At 33.9% G+C, this 22,897-nt stretch overlaps 1 protein-coding gene across 1 annotated transcript in view; it reads right to left on the bottom strand.

Moving 5' to 3' along the window:
- Window positions 1–22,897, bottom strand: part of LOC149798094 (polyamine-transporting ATPase 13A3-like) — a 139,670-nt gene that overhangs the window by 65,962 nt on the left and 50,811 nt on the right. Inside the window, exons 11-16 of the mRNA XM_089960838.1 lie at window positions 19,927–20,127; window positions 18,292–18,353; window positions 14,039–14,183; window positions 11,262–11,375; window positions 8,788–8,944; window positions 5,872–5,992 (exon numbers count right to left, since the gene is read on the bottom strand). Coding sequence (XP_089816964.1) covers window positions 5,872–5,992; window positions 8,788–8,944; window positions 11,262–11,375; window positions 14,039–14,183; window positions 18,292–18,353; window positions 19,927–20,127 — 800 coding nt within the window. The remainder of the gene's footprint in view (window positions 1–5,871; window positions 5,993–8,787; window positions 8,945–11,261; window positions 11,376–14,038; window positions 14,184–18,291; window positions 18,354–19,926; window positions 20,128–22,897) is intronic.

The following is a 22,897-nucleotide window of genomic DNA, read 5'->3' as shown; positions in this document are numbered from 1 at the left end:
ATAGTCATTTCTCAATAAACGATTGTGCAAAGTAGGTTTTGCCCATGTTTACTACTAATGCCACACCACTATAACGGAAGCCACACTGAACACATTTATGATATGGCATGTCTTAAGAAAATATTCCTACCAAGTTTGATAAAAATTGGCAGAGCCATTCTAAACAGGTTGCAAACAGATACTATTGAAGCCACACACTACTCATGGAGCCAAGTCAGACATGATATTGACATGATACCGACAGTGCATGTTCTAAGATACATTCCTAACAAGCCTGATCAAAAGTTAAGTCGAAAATTGATTTTCCATATTAGTTATTATGGAAACAAAAATGTTACAGGAGCCACTCTGGGCAAAATTTTCGAAAAAGTATGTCATATTAAACCTTCCAACCAAGTTTCATCAAAGAATCTAAAGTTGATATTAGGCCACATCATTGCCATGGGAGCCATCCCTGGCATAATTTTGACAGAATCTGTCTAAAGAAACATTCCAACCAAGTTTTATCAATATTGGTTGGGCAATTCTGGGTTACAAGGTTTCCATTTTAACTACTATGGAGGTAACACTACTGCTTGGAGGGTTGTCTCAGGCTTAATTTTGGTAGAGCATGTCCTGGGCAAAATTTGTACCAGCTTGAGTGAAACTGGCCCAGTGACCTTTTTTTAGAAGTTGAAAGTAGCAATTCATTAAGATATAAATACACTCTTCTAAATGGAGGAATGTTCTGCATGTAATGCAAACGGCACATCAAGATTTCATTTAAAATGCTTTAATTATTGATTTTTTAAAGTCTCAGGCAATTTTACATTTTAATCATTATAGAAAAGGAGAAAAATATTACATGTATGTTTTTAAGGATTATTTCATCACTGTGCCAGCCCAAAATATACAAACTAAAGTTCTAAGAATATCCATATCATAAAATGGATAACTTTTAATTTCTGCATGCTGGCTATATCAACTTGTTTATTGTAATGCAACTAACATAAAATCTGGCCAAAATTAATTTCTACATGTACAAGTCACTGTTCATAAGCTAAATAAAGTAATTATTAGGATCATTATCTTAGTCTGAGTCAAGGACATTATGTTTACCACGTTCTTGATTATAATTTTAGTAACAGACCATGTCTAATTATAACTTCGATTGTTGTAGAAATTAAATTTTGACCCTTATCCAGGTTCTTCTTTTGTGCCTTAGCTTTTTATATAATCTTCTTTACATGAAAAATTATTTATTCTGTCTATAACATTTGAGGCAGTCATTGTTATGTTCAGATTTTGATTTAGGTGGAATTATTTATTCTAATTATTATTCTCTGGAATTACAAAATTTTCAATAATATTCTTGACAAAGAAATTAACTTCAAACTACAGTGAATTCAGACAAAGACATCTTGGACTATATTACTGTGATTCATCAGCAGACTGTTGGTACATATCCATGTCACAGGCAACTACAGACATATCAACACCTTCAGCATTCAATCTTATCTGAAATACTTTGGTGAAAGTTTAACAGCGTAGACTGATAAAATCTCTCAATGGAATGGTGAACAATAATTAACAGATTGTCCCAGATACGCAGCATATCAGTCTGCTGATGAAATCCTTAGCATGAGGACGAAAGCTTCAGGTTAGCTTTCTCTATATTATTTGTGTATGTGATTGAAAAGTTAAAAACATAGTCAAATATGAATAATAGTACTACAAAGTGAAGCTTTCACCAAAGTATACAGAGTAAGTATGGATCAGATATGCTAAAAGATGTGTGGCAATATGAAGGAATGGCTAGGAAAACTGCTCGGTTTAGGAATCATTTGAGGTTCAGTTTACATTGTAAGTACCACAGAGTGATACCAGTCAACTTGAGACAGAAAAGTACTAGCCAAAGTCAACAGGCTCAAACGATCTTACAGAGGGCGGAGAGTGTCTTGTTGAATTCATATATTTATATAAAAAATAAAATATATGAAAACAGGGATGGCACAAATTGCAAGACAGCTGCAAGAAAGGTTATCAGAAGAGGTTATGACAGAAATTGAAAGGTGGATGTTACATGCACAGTTGAAGGAGTATGAGGAATGTAAACAAAGGCAAATTAAGAAGTTTGAGATTATAAATAAGAAAAGGGTTGTTAACACACAGTGATAGTGATTCTTAGGACAGTGGGATGAAAAATGTGTCTCATCATACACTTTCAGAATAATACTGTTGGTGTTAAAAAAAAGGTTCCAACATCACAATTTCATCTGAGAAATTGCTAGTTATCGATTTACTGACAGCTTCAGAATAAGCCTGTAGGAATCTATCAAATAGTGATGCCAGTTAACTCGGAGCCAGGGTGGTTGGTTTACTCAAAATAAAGGGTAATCATATAAACCTAACATTAGTAAGGATGAAAGTAAAGTCTTGGCCAGTTTTCAAAGAGACATTATTCTTCCTGCTGATAAGGGTCCCTGCACGGTCATAACTGATAAATCCACTTACAAACAAAAATGTTTGAACATGCTTATGAACTCCAACACATAGTAGAAAATGTCACATGATCCCACTATCATATACAAGAAAGAACTTTGGGATTACATCAGAGACATATGTGAGAAAGAGAAAGTAATTGATTTGTCACTTAGTAGACTATTATTTCCTCCTACTGAAACACCTCCAAAATTCTATGCATACTCAAAGATACATAAGGAGGATTTACTGTTGTGATCAATAGTCTGTAGTGTGGGCCCTATTACCTACAATTGTGCCAAATACATAGCCAAGATTTTAGCACCATTAGTTGGAAATACTGAACATCATATTAAGAACTCAAAATTTTTTGCCAACCTGATTAACAAATTAAACCCCTGCGACAACATTACGGGGCAGGAGGTAGTAGCCTACTGCCAAGCTCTGTAGCGTCATCATCATGCAAGATACACTAAAGTGGGTGGTATTATAGAAAGGTAGACAGATGTAGCTCTACAATGATACCAAATAATCTGGAATATCTAGCTGCACTACAAAATACAGATAGAAAAACATTTTTTTTACCTGACTTTTTTTAACCCAAAATTCGCCCATGGTCAGAATCTAATTTCATGCCTGGATTTTAGACTTTTTGGTCTCAGATCTAAGGCAAACCAGTATGAACTGCAAACAGACAGCTGAGCCTGTGCAAAAAGTAGGATAAGATGGGCATTTGGAATAAAGAGTGGTCTCCATACAAAAATAGCCAACGAAAAATGATGTTTCTAACACAACTAGGCAGTATGTTATTGAAAGATGACCGGGGAGTTGGTGTTTTCTATTCTATTCAGAAATAGCTTTCAAAATGAGTTTCCTGCTCGATTTTCAGGCGAAAATAGCAGAAAGCTCCAGGGATTAATTTGTTAAGGATAACAGTGCCAAGGTTTTGTCAGTTATTAATGACAGATTATCTTCTGACAGTACACTTACACAAAGGACACCTCTGTAACCACAAGAAGTAACAAGACTGTCGGAGTTGTGCTTGAAGTGCACACACTCTGTGTATGAAGGAAGTTTCTACCTTTAAATACACATAGCTGCCATAGTTTCCCCTATAGTGTGTAATTTATATATGGAACACGGAGTCATTAGCACTCACCAATGCTCCCCATCCCCAGTGTTGGTGTTACAGATATGTTAACAACACACACACTAAAAAGAAGTTAGAATATGTAACGGATCTCACAGACCACATTAATAGCATTTATCTGGATATTAAATTCACCATTGAAAAGGAACAAAATGGCGGATTATCTTTATGGACACAAACACTGTCTGAAACAATGATGGCACTTTGAAAGTTATGGTTTATCATAAACCTATGCATATAAACCAGTACCTTTACTGTGACTCACACCATCAATTAGATCAGAAATGTGGGTTGGTCAGAACATTACTCCACAGAGCCAAAGTCATTAAATCTGACCCGAAAGATTTAAAACAAGAACTAGACTGTTAATGCTGCCCTCAAGAGGCATCATTATCCGAAATTGGCAATTAAGAAGGATTCCAGCAGGCTCAATGCTAGTCCTAATGATAATACTGGGGTAAGGAGACCTGGACTGCATAGGTGTCAACACCTTGAGATGAAAACCTGTACACCAGACCGATGAAAACCTTACAAAGACCAAAAAAACCTTACATGAAAAAAATGTATTCATACATTATATAAGATCAACAATTTTAAAATAACAAATACTATACACTAAGTATTTTTGCACATATTTACCTAATTATTTACATTTCTGAAACTTTATTTCATTCTTTTTACTTATAACACTATCATCTTCCTGCTTTGGCTAAGCAAAGAAGCTTCTGATGTATGCTCCCTTCTTCATTTCAAAATTTATTTCATGCAATTTTGTCCTGAAGTGTTCCTCCAGATCATATATGCTCAACACCACCACTTGAATGTCTGTACTGCATATTTTTACAAAAAAGCATGTGAAGATCCTAACTTTGATACGTCTACTATGCCAGGGAAGTCTTTAATCCAAACAGCCTGAAACTTGCCATGACCTCAGTCAGTGTCTTCAAGCTTGCATTTCTTTGAGTTAGGCTCAGCCATTTGATAAATTAAATATTTCAACTAGATGAGAAATAAATAAAAAACAATTTAAAAATTTAGATTTGACATGTGATAGAGGAAGATCTCCCGATTACAAATGTGTTATGAATTTATATTTTCCCCCATAAACCCCAACATATTATGCCAGAGCCCTCCAAAAATTGAAATCTAGAGATAAAAAAATTGACGAAGTAGCAGTCCAGAAGTTTATACCTCATAAACTGTTGATCGTTTCTATTAAAACTGTGCATCATGTGTTTGAAAAGTTATGATCTGCTATATGATGTGTCGATTTTGGTCACAAACTTGATATAAATTGGCAATGTTACATGTTTTTGAGCCATGAGAATGACATTACTCAGTATCTGTACTACATCCGTCGTTATGGCAATGCATCTTCTTGTTTGCATTATGTATCTGACAAACTTAACTCAAAACTATAACTGCACGATAAAATACCAGTGCTAAAATTAGCAGAGTACTTATTTTTAATTAGTATATTGTTAAAAAGTTTAATAAACTGACTTTATCTCCACACAAAAAAGTTGGAAGAATTACGGTTACACCAACATGACTGCCACACTATGTAAATTATAAATTGATGCAAACTATAAGCATCTGGTAGTAATAAGTATAAATACAAAATAATGTATACAATAAGAAAACATACTTACTACACAGGCAGTTAGTCAATATTATAAATCTGAGTGAGCGTCAAATTTCAGAGCGATAAACGACAAGATCTTCACACACATAAGTTGAACCATGATTGAAACTCGTTTCATTATCAAAGAAAAAGCACGGTTTTGAATATGATTTGATTGGTTGTTTTGGGCCACCCTAGTCTCATTGAATTCTCGTTCTAAAAATAAAATTATGCCCAGAGTCCCAAATGCACACAAAACAATTTTTTTTTATGTTTTAAAATAACAAATGTACGAAAAAACCGTACAAAATGGTTGTACGGCCGTACACTGACAAAAGTGGAACAAACTGTAAAAATTATGGGTAAACCATACAAGTTGTCACCTATGCAACTGGGAGAATATTTTGAACATCATCATACTGTTGAAAAAGCTTAAAACTGGCACCAACTAGCAGTGGAAGTTATGAGTAAGAGTTTCTTCCCCTTGTGAGGTACATATAAATGATGACATTTTTGTCTTTTCCAAAGTGCTGGATTCAGCAGGAAGCAAAGATATTTTCCTAACTTTGATATGATCAAATTTATTCAAAAGAGAAAGTCTGGAGGGGATCAAGAGTCACACCATTGGAGTTATTACCTTTGGATGGCTTGCACTTTGGTATATTTGAGTTTTTCGGGAAGACTTCTGTAAGCCAGGGCTAGGACTCTGTATCCATGCTGTGTATAGCCCATCAAAATCTCTTGGAAGTCAGATGGCACTAAATCATAACAAGAAATGACAAGGACTATGGTTCATTACTACAAAGCAGGCATTACAGTATGGTTCATTACTCCTTATAACATGGATCATCACTATTATAAACTCATCAGAACATGGTTCTTCACTATAAAATACTTCCTAAGTGATAAGAGTATTTGCCTCAGATGCGGGATGTCATGGGTTCAAACCCATGCCAATTCATACCAAAGGCTTATAAAAATGGTACTAGCAGCTGCCTTGCTTGGTGCTCAGCATTAAGAGGTTACAGTTAGGACTGGTCAGCCTGGTATCATGATGATGTGACTGGGTGGGATACGATGCTAGGTTCTAAGTGGTAATGACATGCACTATGGTAGGTTCTAAGTGGTAGTGAGATGCACTATGGTAGGTTATGAGTGGTAATGATATGCACTATGGTAGGTTCTGAGTGGTAATGATATGCACTATGGTAGGTTCTGAGTGGTAATGACACGCACTATGATAGGTTCTAAGTGGTAATGATATATGCACTATGGTAGGTTCTGAGTGGTAATAATATGCAATATGGTAGGTTCTAAGTGGTAATGACATGCACTATGATAGGTTCTGAGTGGTAATGATATGCACTATGATAGGTTCTAAGTGGTAATGACATGCACTATGATAGGTTCTGAGTGGTAATGATATGCACTATGATAGGTTCTATGTGGTAATGACATGCACTATGGTAGGTTCTAAGTGGTAATGATATATGCACTATGGTAGGTTCTAAGTAGTAATGAAAAGCACTATGGTAGGTTCTAAGTGGTAATGACATGCACTATGGTAGGTTCTGAGTGGTAATGACATGCACTATGATAGGTTCTGAGTGGTAATGATATGCACTATGGTAGGTTCTGAGTGGTAATGACATGCACTATGGTAGGTTCTGAGTGGTAATGAAAAGCACTATGGTAGGTTCTAAGTGGTAATGGCATGCACTATGATAGGTTCTGAGTGGTAATGACATGCACTATGATAGGTTCTAAGTGGTAATGATATGCACTATGATAGGTTCTATGTGGTAATGACATGCACTATGGTAGGTTCTATGTGGTAATGACATGCACTATGGTAGGTTCTAAGTGGTAATGACATGCACTATGATAGGTTCTAAGTGGTAATGATATGCACTATGGTAGGTTCTAAGTGGTAATGACATGCACTATGATAGGTTCTAAGTGGTAATGATATGCACTATGATAGGTTCTGAGTGGTAATGACATGCACTATGATAGGTTCTAAGTGGTAATGATATGCACTATGATAGGTTCTATGTGGTAATGACATGCACTATGGTAGGTTCTATGTGGTAATGACATGCACTATGGTAGGTTCTATGTGGTAATGATATGCACTATGATAGGTTCTGAGTGGTAATGATATATGCACTATGGTAGGTTCTGAGTGGTAATGATATGCACTATGGTAGGTTCTAAGTGGTAATGACATGCACTATGGTAGGTTCTGAGTGGTAATGATATGCACTATGATAGGTTCTGAGTGGTAATGATATATGCACTATGGTAGGTTCTGAGTGGTAATGATATGCACTATGGTAGGTTCTAAGTGGTAATGACATGCACTATGGTAGGTTCTGAGTGGTAATGATATGCACTATGATAGGTTCTAAGTGGTAATGACATGCACTATGGTAGGTTCTGAGTGGTAATGACATGCACTATGGTAGGTTCTAAGTGGTAATGATATGCACTATGATAGGTTCTAAGTGGTAATGACATGCACTATGGTAGGTTCTAAGTGGTAATGATATGCACTATGATAGGTTCTAAGTGGTAATGACATGCACTATGGTAGGTTCTGAGTGGTAATGACATGCACTATGATAGGTTCTGAGTGGTAATGATATGCACTATGATAGGTTCTAAGTGGTAATGACATGCACTATGGTAGGTTCTGAGTGGTAATGATATGCACTATGATAGGTTCTGAGTGGTAATGACATGCACTATGGTAGGTTCTAAGTGGTAATGATATGCACTATGATAGGTTCTAAGTGGTAATGACATGCACTATGATAGGTTCTGAGTGGTAATGATATGCACTATGATAGGTTCTAAGTGGTAATGACATGCACTATGGTAGGTTCTGAGTGGTAATGATATGCACTATGATAGGTTCTGAGTGGTAATGATATGCACTATGATAGGTTCTGAGTGGTAATGACATGCACTATATGTTTTGAGGAAGGATGTTTAAACTATTGTAACCACTAGGACACCTATTCGTCATGATGTTTATTGAATAATATTGCTTACATGATCAGGATATTGTAGGTCTTTTAGTTGGAGAGAGAGAGAAAGAAAGACAAACAGACAAAGATAGTGTTTATTGTACATAGCACTTTTATGCAGATAATCACAGAATATACCAATTAGAATATAGTCTCTGGTTTTGAAATTGTATAATAATAGACCATTATTACATAGTTTTAATTAGAAGGCATTCCAGTATAAAGCACCCCAGTATAAAGCAACCTTCCTTTAAAATTGAGTATTTGTATAGTTCTCATATTATTCTGACATGATAGTGCCATCTGGCTAATCTGATGTATGCAATTTTGCATTGTCTACTATGCTAGCAATCACCTGTTATAGTTATTACAATGTAAAAGGAACATAATTTTGCAATTTCTTGTCCAGTATCCTTAATCTCTGGTCTGTCAATTTTTGCAATTTCTGTTTGTGGTAAGCAGATAGCTTCACTTGTGTATAGTTATATATAATACATCATTATTTACACAGAGTTGAATACCTGTCTCCGGCCTGCACAACGAGGCCACCATCTCTGGTGCCCCCTTGGTGTACAGTTCAAACAGTTTTCCACCCAGCTTGCGCACAATGACTGACATCCTCTGTAAGCTGGAGGAAAATGTGAACTGCCGTACAATCCCAATTTCTTCTGTTGCAGGCTAGTAATAAAAAAATGAAAATATATTGCATTAAATTGGAAAGTTTTATGATACAATATACATGTATGACCAATGGAAAAGATACAATGACAGTACATCCTTTCCGAAATAAAATACTTATCAAATTTTATATGAAAGCTTTCTTGTATTGTAGATTATAGTCTTTGAAACAGTACACTATAATAGTGTAAATTAAATAATTTTGTTGTCTTTGTGTTTCATTTTGTTTATGATGATGATTCAAAACAAAGGTAATAAGAAAAGGGTACTTTGGTGACAAATTTTGCCCGTTCACACTATTTCATCATTTAAATACTAAATACAATATTTCCCGCAACATGCCCATGGATCAGTTTAATAAATTTGTCCAAAACAAACAAATTCCAAGAATGTACAGATTCTGCTTTTCTGGTGAAATATTGGAGAGTAGTTACTTTGTAGATGTAAGGGCTAGATCATGATAATAATATAGTAAAGTGGTGTTGTTATGCAGAATGGGAAACGGGGTTAGTCTGACAATTATGGGGATATAACTCTGCTATAAGATGACATAGCATGCTGACAAAGCAAAATAGCAACAATGACAAAAATATTTAACCAAGGTCTCATCAGTATCAAGCTAAATCTATCTGAAAAATAAATAAATTAGCAAAATACTGTACTGACTTGAATGTAGGAGGTCCTGATGATCAAGGTGGATAACTCTGCTATATGATGACACATAAAACTGATGATCAAATTCAGCTGAGGTCTCATCATTTATGAAGCTGCATAATAATAGTTATTGTGCAGAAACTAAAGTGACTCCAAGGACTAAAGTTACTCCAAAAACTACAGCTACGAGTGTCGTAAAAGTGACTCCAATGACTACAACTAGTGTCGTAAAAGTGACTCCAAGGACTACAACTATGAGTGTCCTAAAAGTGACTCCAATGACTACAACTATGAGTGTCCTAAAAGTGACTCCAAGGACTACAACTATGAGTGTCCTTAACATGACTCCAAGGACTACATCTATGAGTTTCCTAAAAAGGTAGGTGTTGGAAAGTTCCTTCTGCACAATGATTAACAACGTATCCTAACAGTATGTTTCCACCTCTGCTGATCTCCCTTCTATGTAATAAATTGTAGGCTCCTGCACTGCCCTATTCACTGGATTCTATCCATGTCTAACCACATGACTTTTTCTTAACAAAAATTATTGTATATGTATACCATTCAATATGGCTACACTTATGAGGGTCTATTTTTTACTCTATACCTGCCACATATCTTTTTCTAAATAAAAATTATATGTATAACAGTGTATATGGCTACACACATGGATCTCTAATATAAGAAAATTTAAATTGTTATTACAGCAAGCAGCTGCAATGTGCCAGGAAAGACAAAAGTTTGCTATTGACCCCAAATCACAGTTAATGCAGACCTATGTTCCTCACCATTTTCATAACATCTGCTCCTGCTACACTGCTGAGTGCTCATTATCAGCAGCCATTATCATGTTTTACACCCCTGTTGTGTTTATACATATTTTGAGGGCCTCAAGGTAGATTAGTTCTTAGCTATTTGTGTTACCCTCTTTAAATAAAGTCATTATTATTATTATTATTATTATTATTATTATTATTATATACTTCAAAATACTAATTATTAATTAATTAGCTGCCAAACATGCTGGTAGTAAAATAACACTTTACTGGTTCACTAACAGTTCTGGTGGCCCATGTCGCCAATGTGAAGGTCCAAACCCTTATCAGAGAGTCGGTAAAAAATCTAAAATCATTTTATATCTACTAAAGGATGAAAGGAAAAATGGAAGGACAAAAGATGAATGGAAAGGTCCAATTTAATATCTCCATTCTCTATGAAATACGGGGTGCAGCAAGTTGGGAGGCTAATAAACATGCACACAAACCTTGATGTTACCAAATACTTGCCCAAATTCTGCAAATGTGGGGTGTGCCACCTACCATTAAGTTTTGTATAAATATGTCATGGCATTATTTTTACCTAATTTGTCCTTTTATTTAATACTCTGTAATATTTTAAAATGATTAAATACAATTTGTAAAATCTGTAATGATTTCTAAGAAAGAAAAAAATTGTGTTTACTTAGTTTTTAAAAAAAATCAGGATATTTACAAATGTATATATGTATTTATTAAATAAATAAGGAAATTTGTTAATAACTTTTGGGTATATTTTCAGTATTTTTCACTTTTTTAGCCAAATTTTTAGTGTGAATCAGGGAATTTGCAGTCCCTACGGTGATCAGGAAGGTATTACATGCACACATATGTTTAACACATCCTACCATGCATGAATCATTAGCCCTTGCATTTCTCACAACATCTAGTAGTTTAGGTCTCACAACTGTTGGACAGATCATGTCAAATCTTGTTTCCTCTGGACCGGGCTCTTCTAGTTGCTGTGAAGATATACACACTTTAGTCCCATTCACCTGACACAATTAAAATCTTGGATTAAAGAGACCATACAAATGTTGATATAATACTCATATACAGTACTCACTATAACAGTGTTAATAGGTATCATTATAACAAGAGGACCACATAAGAGATGAGGTCATGTTATATGGAGACTTTAGATATATTACAAACAATTAAATAATGAATTGGGATCCATTAGCACACCCAACTCTCCTATTCATGGTGCTGAACTTTACAATGCACATCCATCTACAAAAATGCATATATCCAGATCTGCCATTAAATCATGTACCATATTAACAGTGTCTATGCTGTTTGTTCAACTACTCATTTCATATATAAACTAGTACTAAACTGTTTCATATGACTGGCCATAGTGTTAATTTATAGCATTCTCCCCTTTCTAATGTGGTAATTTGGGGTCCATTTCCACTGACCATGTAATTTACAGAACTACAATAATTACAGAAATGCGATATATTGAAAACAGCATAATATACTGTACCATTGTATAGCAGGAACTATCTAAATTTGTTAAATAATGTTCTGAAAAGAAAACAAAGATACAAGACAAAGTTTTATCTTTTTTTTTTCTTTCAGCTCTTATTGTTATATATTAGTATGATTTTGGTCAAGGGGTCCATAGCAGTGTTGTGTTTACATCTGGAATCACGTTATAACGATGTGTATTATAATGGAGATAGCTGTCCTACAACTACTACTAATTACTTTAAGGACACAATTAGAGAACTAATCTATCTTGTGATCCTCAAACAAAGAACAAGTAAATTTGGGAATTCTTTCCTATTCAGACCAGAATACATGATATCCATTGTAAGCAAACATAAAAAACAAAACTTCTGCAGCCAGAAATGCACTCATAAACCAATAAGGTCCAATCTATCAAAATGTTTGCACTGGTTACCTCAAGATAGCAGTTTTAAATGTAAACTCATTGATATCACATCATGCCAAAGACTGAGTTAACCCTGTAGCAACTGTATCAATTAAAATAACAAACTTATGGAAGGTATACAATTCCAGAATGCCACAGTTAAATCCAGATCAAAACAGATGCAAAAGAATAAGAGGAGACATTTTATTTTCACATAAGTCACGACTAATTGTGACGAAAAATTGAAAGGTAAGACAAAACCAGCACTAAGAAATTGACCTCAGTGTGTGAATTTAACAAGACATTAGGCTGACCCAAAAGATGGATATTATTGTGATGTCTGCACGATTCAATTTGTATTGTAATTGACTGAGACAATAATGATTTCAATTGGCTTGTTTTATCATGTCCAAGGATAAGTACATTTTTAATAGTTGTCAAAATAAATCCATCCTAACTGGTGAATAAGTTCTTAATTAGGTTTTCACAGAAGTGCTAGCAGGCAGCATCATGAGTAGGCAGAATTCACATGAAAATGGAATAATCACACTACTGATGATCTCAAATAATCAAACTAAAGTATTAGGTTGCATTTTTCAGGGCACAACTGTGCAACAGTCGAAAATATAAACAGCTATGATGAAATTATACATAGGTACTATGTTATTAAAAATTTCATCTCTAGAAATTCTTATACTGATAAGAACATCTGAACATCTGACAAGAACATCTGAAAATAATTTATATCAAATAAAAATGATGGTACTAAATTATTACAGTACTTGAAATGAATTCAGTGTAAAGGATCATAATTGCGGTAATGTAATTAGCAAATAATAAGTACACAGCAAATGATAAAATAATAGACAGGTCCCCCCGCAAGTGCCCCATAAATTAGACACAGTGGGACCTCCTTTTTGGAAAGCTAGAAACAACACCTGGTGTCCTCTTTTAATCATTTGTAGAATGAACAACAAAGGCCCTGACCTGTCAGCATATGATGTACTGGGGGTTACACTATTTTTCTGAAATCAATAGACAATAAACGCCATTTACTGCACTTAGCTACAACATTATGTCCAGCAGATCTGAGTCTTCACTGTGCACAGTTAGGTGCATGTTTTAACAAATTAACCCCTGGAGGTTTTTGTCTTTTTGCCTGAAATTCGAGTAGGAAACACATTTTGAAATATATTTCTAAATAGATCAGAAAACACCAAATCCCAGGCAATCTTTCAATAACGTACTGCCTAGATGTGTTAAAAACATCGTTTTTCGTTGGCTATTTGGCTCGCACATGAGCAGAAGGGTAAAAGTTGGAGTTGTTGTTTTTGTTGTTGATAAACGGAGCCATTATTTTTGTATCGAGACCACTCTTTATTCCAAATGCCCATCTTATACTACTTTTTGCAAAGGCTCATCTGTCTGTTTGCAGTTCATACCGGTTTGCCTTAGATCTGAGACCAAAAAGTCTAAAATCTGGACACAAAATCAGACTCCAACCATGGGCGAATTTTGGGTAGAACAAAATCGGGTCCAAAAAATGAGGTTTTTCCATCTGTATTTTGTAGTGCAACTAGACATTCCAGATTATCTGGTATCATTGTAGAGCTAAATGCATGACCATGATGCTACAGAGCTCAGCAGTTGGCTACTACCTCCTGCCAGGTTAACTCGTCACTAGGGGTTAATGTGTTAAATGAGCAACAAGGTTGGATGTTTTATCCGTTAAAAAAAGTAACATACCCATCCAATTGCATTAAACATAATCAGCTCAAGAGGGTCTCCACTTAGCACACCATCAATAATAGTAAGTGAGTGACAGGTTGCCATGGCCAGTTGTACCGGACCTTTGGTCACCCTACTCATATCAAATATTTCTGGTTCAAACCTGCAAAATATAAAGTCATGTGATGAAACTGATTAATGAAACTTCAGCTGAATAAACTAGAATAAAAGGATGGATCAGTAAATAAAGATCTTATATAAAAATTTAAGCAAGTTCAATGATAGTTTAAATGGTTCTTATCTAAATAGTTCCACAGATTAATTACACTCATCTTTTATTTTTTTATATACTTTCCTTAAACTATGGACAAAGGCATTTTATTTACGATTCTTATGCCATCTATAATACTGAAAATATATTTACGTAAACAAGAAAATTTGTAAAACTTTTTTATATTAATTCAGAATTGTTTACCAAATTTCTTGAAGGTAAAGCAAATAGGTACATGTCTGTATGTATGCATGTTCTTCACAGGTACTATATTTTTAAATTATTCTCAGAGTTGCATCTAGGTTTTCCAGAACTTTTGTGCTCACATTCCTCTTTAAAAAAAAGGGGAGGGACTGATTTTTGACATCAGTGAATAAAATTGGGTCAGTATGCTGATGACACTTTTATTCTTCTTGATGGATCTCAAATTTCTCTTTAAGCAACTATGAACATCTTGCAAGGTTTTTTTCTCTTATCTGGATTTTAATGTAACATAACAAAAACAAAAGCTATTTGGATTGGAAACAGGAAATTTTCTAATAAAGAATATGTCCTGAAATGGGACTAATTTGGTCCTCTTCTAACTTTACAATCCTTGGCATAGATTTTTCACCAGATTACAAAAAATGGTGGAATATAATTATATGAAGAAACTAACAAAGGCAAAATGAATACCGGCAGGCTGGAGTCAAAGACATCTGTCAGTAGTTGGTAAGGTAATTGTTGTCAAAACTATTGTTCTACCCATATTCATACATCTTTTCTCAGTACATCCAAATCCATCAGCAAAAGTTGAAGCAGAACTAAACTGCACATTATTTAAATTTGTATGGGGTGGAAAAGTAGAGAGAATAAAACGTGATATACTAGTATCTTCAGAAAATGAAGGAAGAACTAAATATGATACACATATTTCATTCATTAGGTATATTAAGATAAGATGGCTAAAAAGATTGCTGGAAAAGGAAAATGGAACATGGCAGAACTTAGTCAATACAACTATACTCAGAAATAAAAAGGATATTTGGAATTTAGGAAGAAGGAAATTAGAAGAACTATGAAAGCACATTAAAAACAGTTTTTGGAGAGATGTAATTTTGGCAGTATCTAATTGGAAAGAGGAACTGCAAAGTCCAAATGAGTATCTATCCATGAGTATTTTAAATTTTGTCCCCCCTAAAATGTTCTATCAATACGAATCCTGGACAGAATCCAGTTTTGAAATTCTGAATGATCTAGCAGATGATCAAGGTAATTTAATACCTTTTGAAATAAAAAAACAAAAAACTAGAAGCGATGATTTCTTGAAATACTTCTCCTTAATATCCAAATTTCCAAAAGCATGGAAAGATGCCATACAAAACCCATTTAGTACATACAAAATTTTGATAAGCAGGAATATAAAATAATGGACTTGCAAAAACAAAAGTCAACCAAGTTTGTTTACGAAGCTCTTTTAAAAAAGCTAAAAGGCAACACACTGCTAAGCAAGAAACTTGGATGCAAGTATGTAATAAAAATACAAGTAGTGAGGAGTGGTCTGAGATTTATAGCTGGGCAAAATGCTGTACCAAGGATACCAAGTTGATCTCTTTTAACTTTAAATTAATCCACAGAATAATCGCTACTAATGATTTTCTGAAAAGAATTAACATATTAGACGACAACAAATGTACTTTATATAAGAGTGAAAATGAAGGTATTGAGCAACTCTTCTATGATTGCAATATTACTTCACAATTTTGGTACTGTTTTATTGTTCTTTTTGCACCTTTCTGTCCAAATATTGTACATTAGTCCTAAAAAGAATTTTTTTTTTAAAGTGAACAACTGGACAGTTTGTGTAATTTTTGGCTTATTTTGGCAAAATATTATATTTATACTTGCAGATTCAATAGGAAAAATCCTTTTATTTATGCTTCTAAGCAAATAGTTGCAATGCATAAGAACATTGAACAATACACTGCTAAGGCAAATAAAAGAGGACCAATTTCTTCAAAAATTGACCTCAATAATGAATATGTAACTTGTCTCTGATTTAATGTGAAACAGGAAAAAAATACTGTAATATCAAAGTCCATCTCACCTAGATTGTGTGCCATATGCATATGTGCATGCGTGCGTGTGTGTTTTCTTTTTCTGTAGATCATATTTATTATCCCTAGATTATCCGATAACCAGAAATGTTTGTTTATAAGGTGACTTTGGGATTGTTCCCTGACCAAACTGGTCAACCTATTATGAGGTTAATAAAAAAAAATAATAAAAAACATTTAGAAAAAATTTAAGATTTAAAAAAAAAATGTTTGGTGAGGAAGTGCTAGGCATTGATTATGAAAAACGTACCAAAACTTAAGGTGCTAATAAGAAAATTTAATTATTAGGCAGCTGTTATGTGACAGAGAAATTCTGGTACATGTAATATTTTATATGATTATCATTCTAACTACAGCTAAGCTATGGTAAACAAGAGGTCAAAGTGGGTCTATATCCTTCACTTTTATTACTTTACTTAACAGTGGACCATTTTACAAAACAGGCTTATGTAGTATTGCATTAAAAATCACTATGCACTCTGTCTCCCAAACTTTATACCATGTTCATTTTACCTTTTTGTTACTATATCCTGATAAAAAAATCTTTCCAAAAATAAAAGTTATATATATATATATATATACACATAAACTCATGCTTATAATCACAGTCATCCAAAATGCTGATCATATAAATCATTTTTACCAAGTTGACAGTAACTGAAAGAGAACTATGGTCTATAGATCTATAAAGGAAACAAGCTCAGTGTCAATAAGATGCAAGGTCACCTCAATCATATGTATGGATCACACTCAGTTAACTAATAAGATAGAATTTGTCAGTAAAATTATTAGGATTTAAATTTCACTAAATTGTAATAAAAGTAATTGTTCATTTAATTACACTGAAAGTAATTTTCCACTAAATTATATTGAAATTAATTTTATTTATTTCCATACTACAACTGTATGCTATTTTAATAAAGATTGTGCTCTTATGAGAAATTGGAAAATCCCTAGTATCACAAAATACACTTCCCCTGTATCCAAAAGTCAGCAATTTTTGTAAGTTATGCTTGGTTGTAAGTTATGCTGAGCAAGCAAAATCCTTTTTGCTGAGTATACTAGAAGATTTCACGTTTCTTAACACAGACATAGAGAATATCAGTGAGGAGGATGGGAGCCTCATTCTGATTTGAAATGAATGAACACAAAAAGTAGATAGACAAATGTCCTTATTTGGCCTTGAGGATAGGTAAAAAATTGCGTTTAAATTGAAAACAAGCTTGTGCAAAATCAGTTCATTCACTGAGAATCAGAAAGCTCTGTCTTCCTTAAAGTGAACCCATCGCACCTTTCATAGCCTTCCCCAAAGATACAGACTTATCTACACTGTTATGAGTGACACCTCTTGTTAAGAGAGCATGAATTCTTTCTTTCTCTCTCTTTCTCTAACCATGAACAAAGACATGTAACAGTGAAACAGTGATCACTCTATAGTCACAAAAAAATATTAAATAATGTGATTTTAGATGACAAATAAAACTACGATAATCCAAGCTTATTTTCCAAGAATAAAAGTATTTGCCATTTTCATAAATTAACATTTTTGGTTTCATGACATGTGTCATTGTTACCATGACTTACATACAGTAATTACAAAAAAGATGTCTAAATGAGATGAGAACAATAACAATGTTCTAAATTTTACATTTCAATTCAACCACGAATAAAGAAACTAATAAATAAATAAATAAATAATATATTAGATCAGCAGTTACCAAATATTGAATATTTATGGGTATGTTAAGCAAATTTGTTCCACTGCATGCAATGCAATACTTAGCACAGCTTTAATGGAAATTTGACAGAGTAGGGTAAAACAATATTTACCAGTCATATGTACTTAAATTTCCAGTATTATTATTATTATTGTATGCAGTGGATCTGTATATCTGCAAACTTACTTAGAGTTGAAGGTGGGTACAACTGCCTTCATGTCAAGCCCATCCTCTGTTAAGGTACCTGTCTGGAACAGATTATATTACTATTCAATAATTAAAATAAGATAAGATTTAACATCAGCATGACTTTAAACAACAATTCAACATAAGCTCTAAAGAGTATTTTACCAACGTTGCATAAAACAGACTATTCATTACATGATTTGCAAGGCATGAAAACATAGCATAATACATAAATGCAATTGGACAAAATGCACAGCACATAACTTGAACCATGAGCAAGCAATGCATTTTAAAAGGCAGTGATTAAAAGTGAATATAGTAACTAGGTAAATTAAAATCACAATTTAGGATCAATTCAACCAAAAACATAAAATATGAAGTAATCATTATTGGCATAAATTCGAATTTGAATTAACTGCATAATTATTACTAAAAAGCATACTATGATGCAGCTTATGCCTTATTTAAAAACAAAGGAGCAAACAAAAGGTCACCTGAAAGTACATAAGACAAGAAGCAATAACAGAAAATAGTATCACAAACATTAGCTGTCATCATCACAGTGGGAGGGAGGGGGTCAATATTTACAGATATTACATTTTCAGTCTTTTCTATTCCAGGAAAGAATTAAAAATCTAAATGAATTAAAATGTATTGCTCTCTGAAGTGATCTGGCAGCTCATACCATAGAAAGGCAGGTGCATATCTAAAATATTTATTGCCAAATGTTGAGGATTTAATTCTTAGGATGTCTAAAAGATTTGAATATCTAAAATTATATTTATTCTGTTTAGAATATACTAAATCATCCACATATGGGAACATGTTTATTCAGAATCTTGAAAGTCTCTAAGTCTCTTGAACCATAATGCAAACTTAAGTCTGTGCAAATTTACAGTTGGCATTTTGCCATAAGTAAGAGTTTATGACAGCTGCTTGTGAAATTTTCATTTACAAATCTCAGAGCAAACAACTGCATTGTTTCCAGTCACTGCGGAAATGCCAGGCCAAGGGACAGAAATAGTAATTTGGGAGAGTAAATGTGTGTAAAATTGCATTTGTTGACCAAAACATTTCAAGATGGATAGCTGCCTTGACGATTTCCAACAGCTCTTCTGCATGTGAAATGAATTGCAGCAGATATTCAATGGTAGTTCCTAGTTGTTAACAATTTATTTGCAGTTTCTGACAGTACTGCTTATGTTTAGCACATGCTAGTAATTGACACATTTCAGTTCTGACTTGTTAGCAGTGAACCAGTCAAATAGAATGATGGACTAGACTGTTCCAAATTAATCAGTGTCAAAATCAGGTGAGGAAAAGGACAAAGGATTATCATTGGCATAGTTGTTTAACGAGCCATATGCAATAAAACAGAAGATATCATTGATAAAACATTACAAAGAGGTGGACCAAGGATCAACAAGTTTCTGTCCTGTAAGATAGTTTGCTGCTTTTGATTAGACAAATAGCTCTATAAGAATCATCTGACGTACCATAATCACTAATAAACAAATATAAAACAAAATTAAAAGTTAGATAAATATAGAAAATGTGCAGCAATATCAAAAATGACTCCCATGTACTATACAAATCTTTAAAAACAGATATTATGTATTAGACTGGATATCTAACCTTGTCCAAGCACACAGCATTGATAGTACCACAGACATTTATACTCCTAGGACTGATGCAATAGATCAGTTGTTTCTTCAGCCGTCTCTGGGCAAACACAATTCCCACAGAGAGGGCAGCAGGAAGTGCAGGTGGCACAGCAATCGTAACCAGGTCCAAGGAACGAATAATGATATCAGAGGCAGATTCTTGAGCCAAAGCCTGAAAATATAGTATAGATTTACATTACAGACCTACACCGATCTGATAGCACACTATTTAATAATGCAGATGCATCTAAATATCAACAGGGGGGCATGGGTTAGAAACAAATAACAAGAGTACAGTAAACAGCACATTATGTGCCAACCCTGTGTTTAATAATACTCCATGCAGAAACTGGTGGAGATTATTTACCAATAGGTCTCAATGACCTGGACCTTTGGTCAAGTTATGCAGTCTCTAAATATTTACCACGCAGAAACCAATATTTTCTCATAAGACTTAACATGCCAATGATTTCTGATGCACAATCTAAAAGCTACCCTAGGTGCAAGACATCCACAACATTCATTCAAAGAACTTCTCCAGAACAAAAGTTATTCTGGGAAACCAATGTTTCTTTAGGCAACCATGACTTTAACCTTTGACCCTAGAATCATAAAAGCTTCTTCCATACCATAAGTACGAACCCTTCACAAATTTTGGTCTAGAACTAAAATTAACAGGCAAACAAGATTTTTCTTAAATCTTAGTTACCTTGATACTAACTCCAAATCAATAGGTGGCTACTTTCTTACGCAACATTCAAGTCATCTACAAGTGTTGGTGAAGGTATATGATTTAGAACTGAAATGTTTCAGAATCATTTATCTTCCTGGTCAGTGATCTTGAACTATAACCTTTGACCTAAAATCAATAGGCTTCCCCCTTACTCTGAGTGCAAGCTATCCAGGAAATTTTGTCAAGTTCTGTGACATAACAATATTGCTTAAATGTGCAAAATCATTTTTATCCTTTTAGTCACAGTAATCTTGATTTTTGAACTTTCGACCCTGAAATCAAAAGAGTTCTTCCTTATCGCAAGTTCAAGCTACCCACAATGTTTGGTGCAGGTATGGTATTTGAAGCAGAACTTCTATTGTACAGAAACCGTTTTTCTTCTTTCAGCAAGTGACAACTTTACGACTCCACAATCTACATGTATTGGGTTCTTCCTTACCCCAAATGATGGCTATCCATAAAACTTGGTAGCTGTAGAGGTAGCTGCAGATGATGGAGAACTTAAGTTTTCAATATGGAAAAGGAAAAGTAATCAGGCAAACAGGTTCATAGCATATTATGCCATCAACCTATAATGATTGTAGACATTGTGTTCTTTCCACTTGAATATGGAAGAAATTGAACCCTATGATATTGGCACCATACAAGGTTTGTAAAGACAGGAAGTAGAGCCTCTAGTGTGCACAGGAGACTATGAATGATGACATACACGATGCCAACTCCTTATTTCATGATATTATTTTGTGAATTTCCATCTGTGGATGTAATTCAGTTGACATTTTCCAGATGTCAAGCTTTCTCAAGAGTAATTCTGAACGTTTTTTCAATTTGACCAATATTTTCACAATAAGTAATTTTGAACATTTTGGTATTCACTGGAAATCTTTGTGACTAGTGTTCTGAACATATTGCTAATCCCTGGGAATCTTCATGCTTGGTGTTGTGAACATTAAAACCACAGAGGTGAGTTTTGATAGAACCATAATTAAATATCCTTTAATACACACATATACATAACTGACTCATTATTTTACATTAAAAAGTCACCAATGAGTTTTGATAGAGCTGTCATTTCAAATAGCATTTTTGATCTGGTAAAACTGTCATTTTTAGTGCATACATATATAAATATACCCTGGTGTGTGTGTGTGTCTCTCTCTCTCTCTCTCTCTCTCTCTATATATATATTGCATAGCTCTAGTTTGATTGTTGTTGACAACTGATTCCTTATTTTGTCCTTGTTTAATGGTGGTAGTGCACATTTTTTTTCTAGTTGTATCCTTGTTTTGCATGTATATTCTTCACATGATACACTTATTGTCACAGATTAGAATTTATATCCTGACTAGATTGTCAGGTTCTGGTATTTAGTTCAGTCCTAAAATCCTTTTCAGTACCATCCCAATCTTAATTTACCAAGATATAATAGTGTGAACGTTTGGGTGTGAGTGGACTTCATCTTTTGTTTATTTGCATGGAATGTTGCTAATATATTTCACTTCTGCAATGAATATCATTTTGTAAACCAGTCAAGGTTTAATTTTAATAGTTTTAGTTAATCCACAATAATCAAATGTTAGGCCATTTCAGAATTAAATTGGAGAAAAAAAAGGAATTTAACAATGTACATGCTTTTCCTGATATTGTACATCTTCGTTACACTGGGTAACTAGTCAAAATTTTGAAATATTCTGGTCTGATGATGATGCTAACTGAATGAAATATATACATACATTCTTAAGAATTTACAATCATTGCAATGCCAGTAGCTGGTAAAGGAAAGTAACATTCCATTGGTCAGATTCTGTTGCCACATGATCAAAATGAATTGCATTTATTTCTGTATGAACTGTAAGGAGAACTACTTTTCTAAGAATACCCACTTCTATAAATACAGTCATGTGTACAGTATAAGATAAACACTGCCAGTGAAGGCAGACATGATGTAAGCATTAAAGTAAAAGAACATTCTAACAATTTTATATAAAAAATATTTGAATAAACTTGGCTTCAATTGGTTGAGGGACTGGTATTATGATGACCTTATTACGATCAAGCTGGACAGTCCCAAGTGCTATAAATAGCTACATAACAGAAAACCCCAAACATGTATTACTATGCTCAACTAAGATTTGTTTTTTAATGATGCAAACAAAATAACATAATGAATAATGTTATTTACTGTGTGAGTCGGCAACTGGCAGTTTAT

This window comes from Sinohyriopsis cumingii, chromosome 6, assembly GCF_028554795.1.
Source record: "Sinohyriopsis cumingii isolate HCF-2022 chromosome 6, ASM2855479v2, whole genome shotgun sequence".
NCBI lineage: Eukaryota > Metazoa > Mollusca > Bivalvia > Unionida > Unionidae > Sinohyriopsis > Sinohyriopsis cumingii.
Note: the sequence above shows the minus strand (reverse complement) of the source record. Positions and strands in the feature narration are given on the sequence as shown.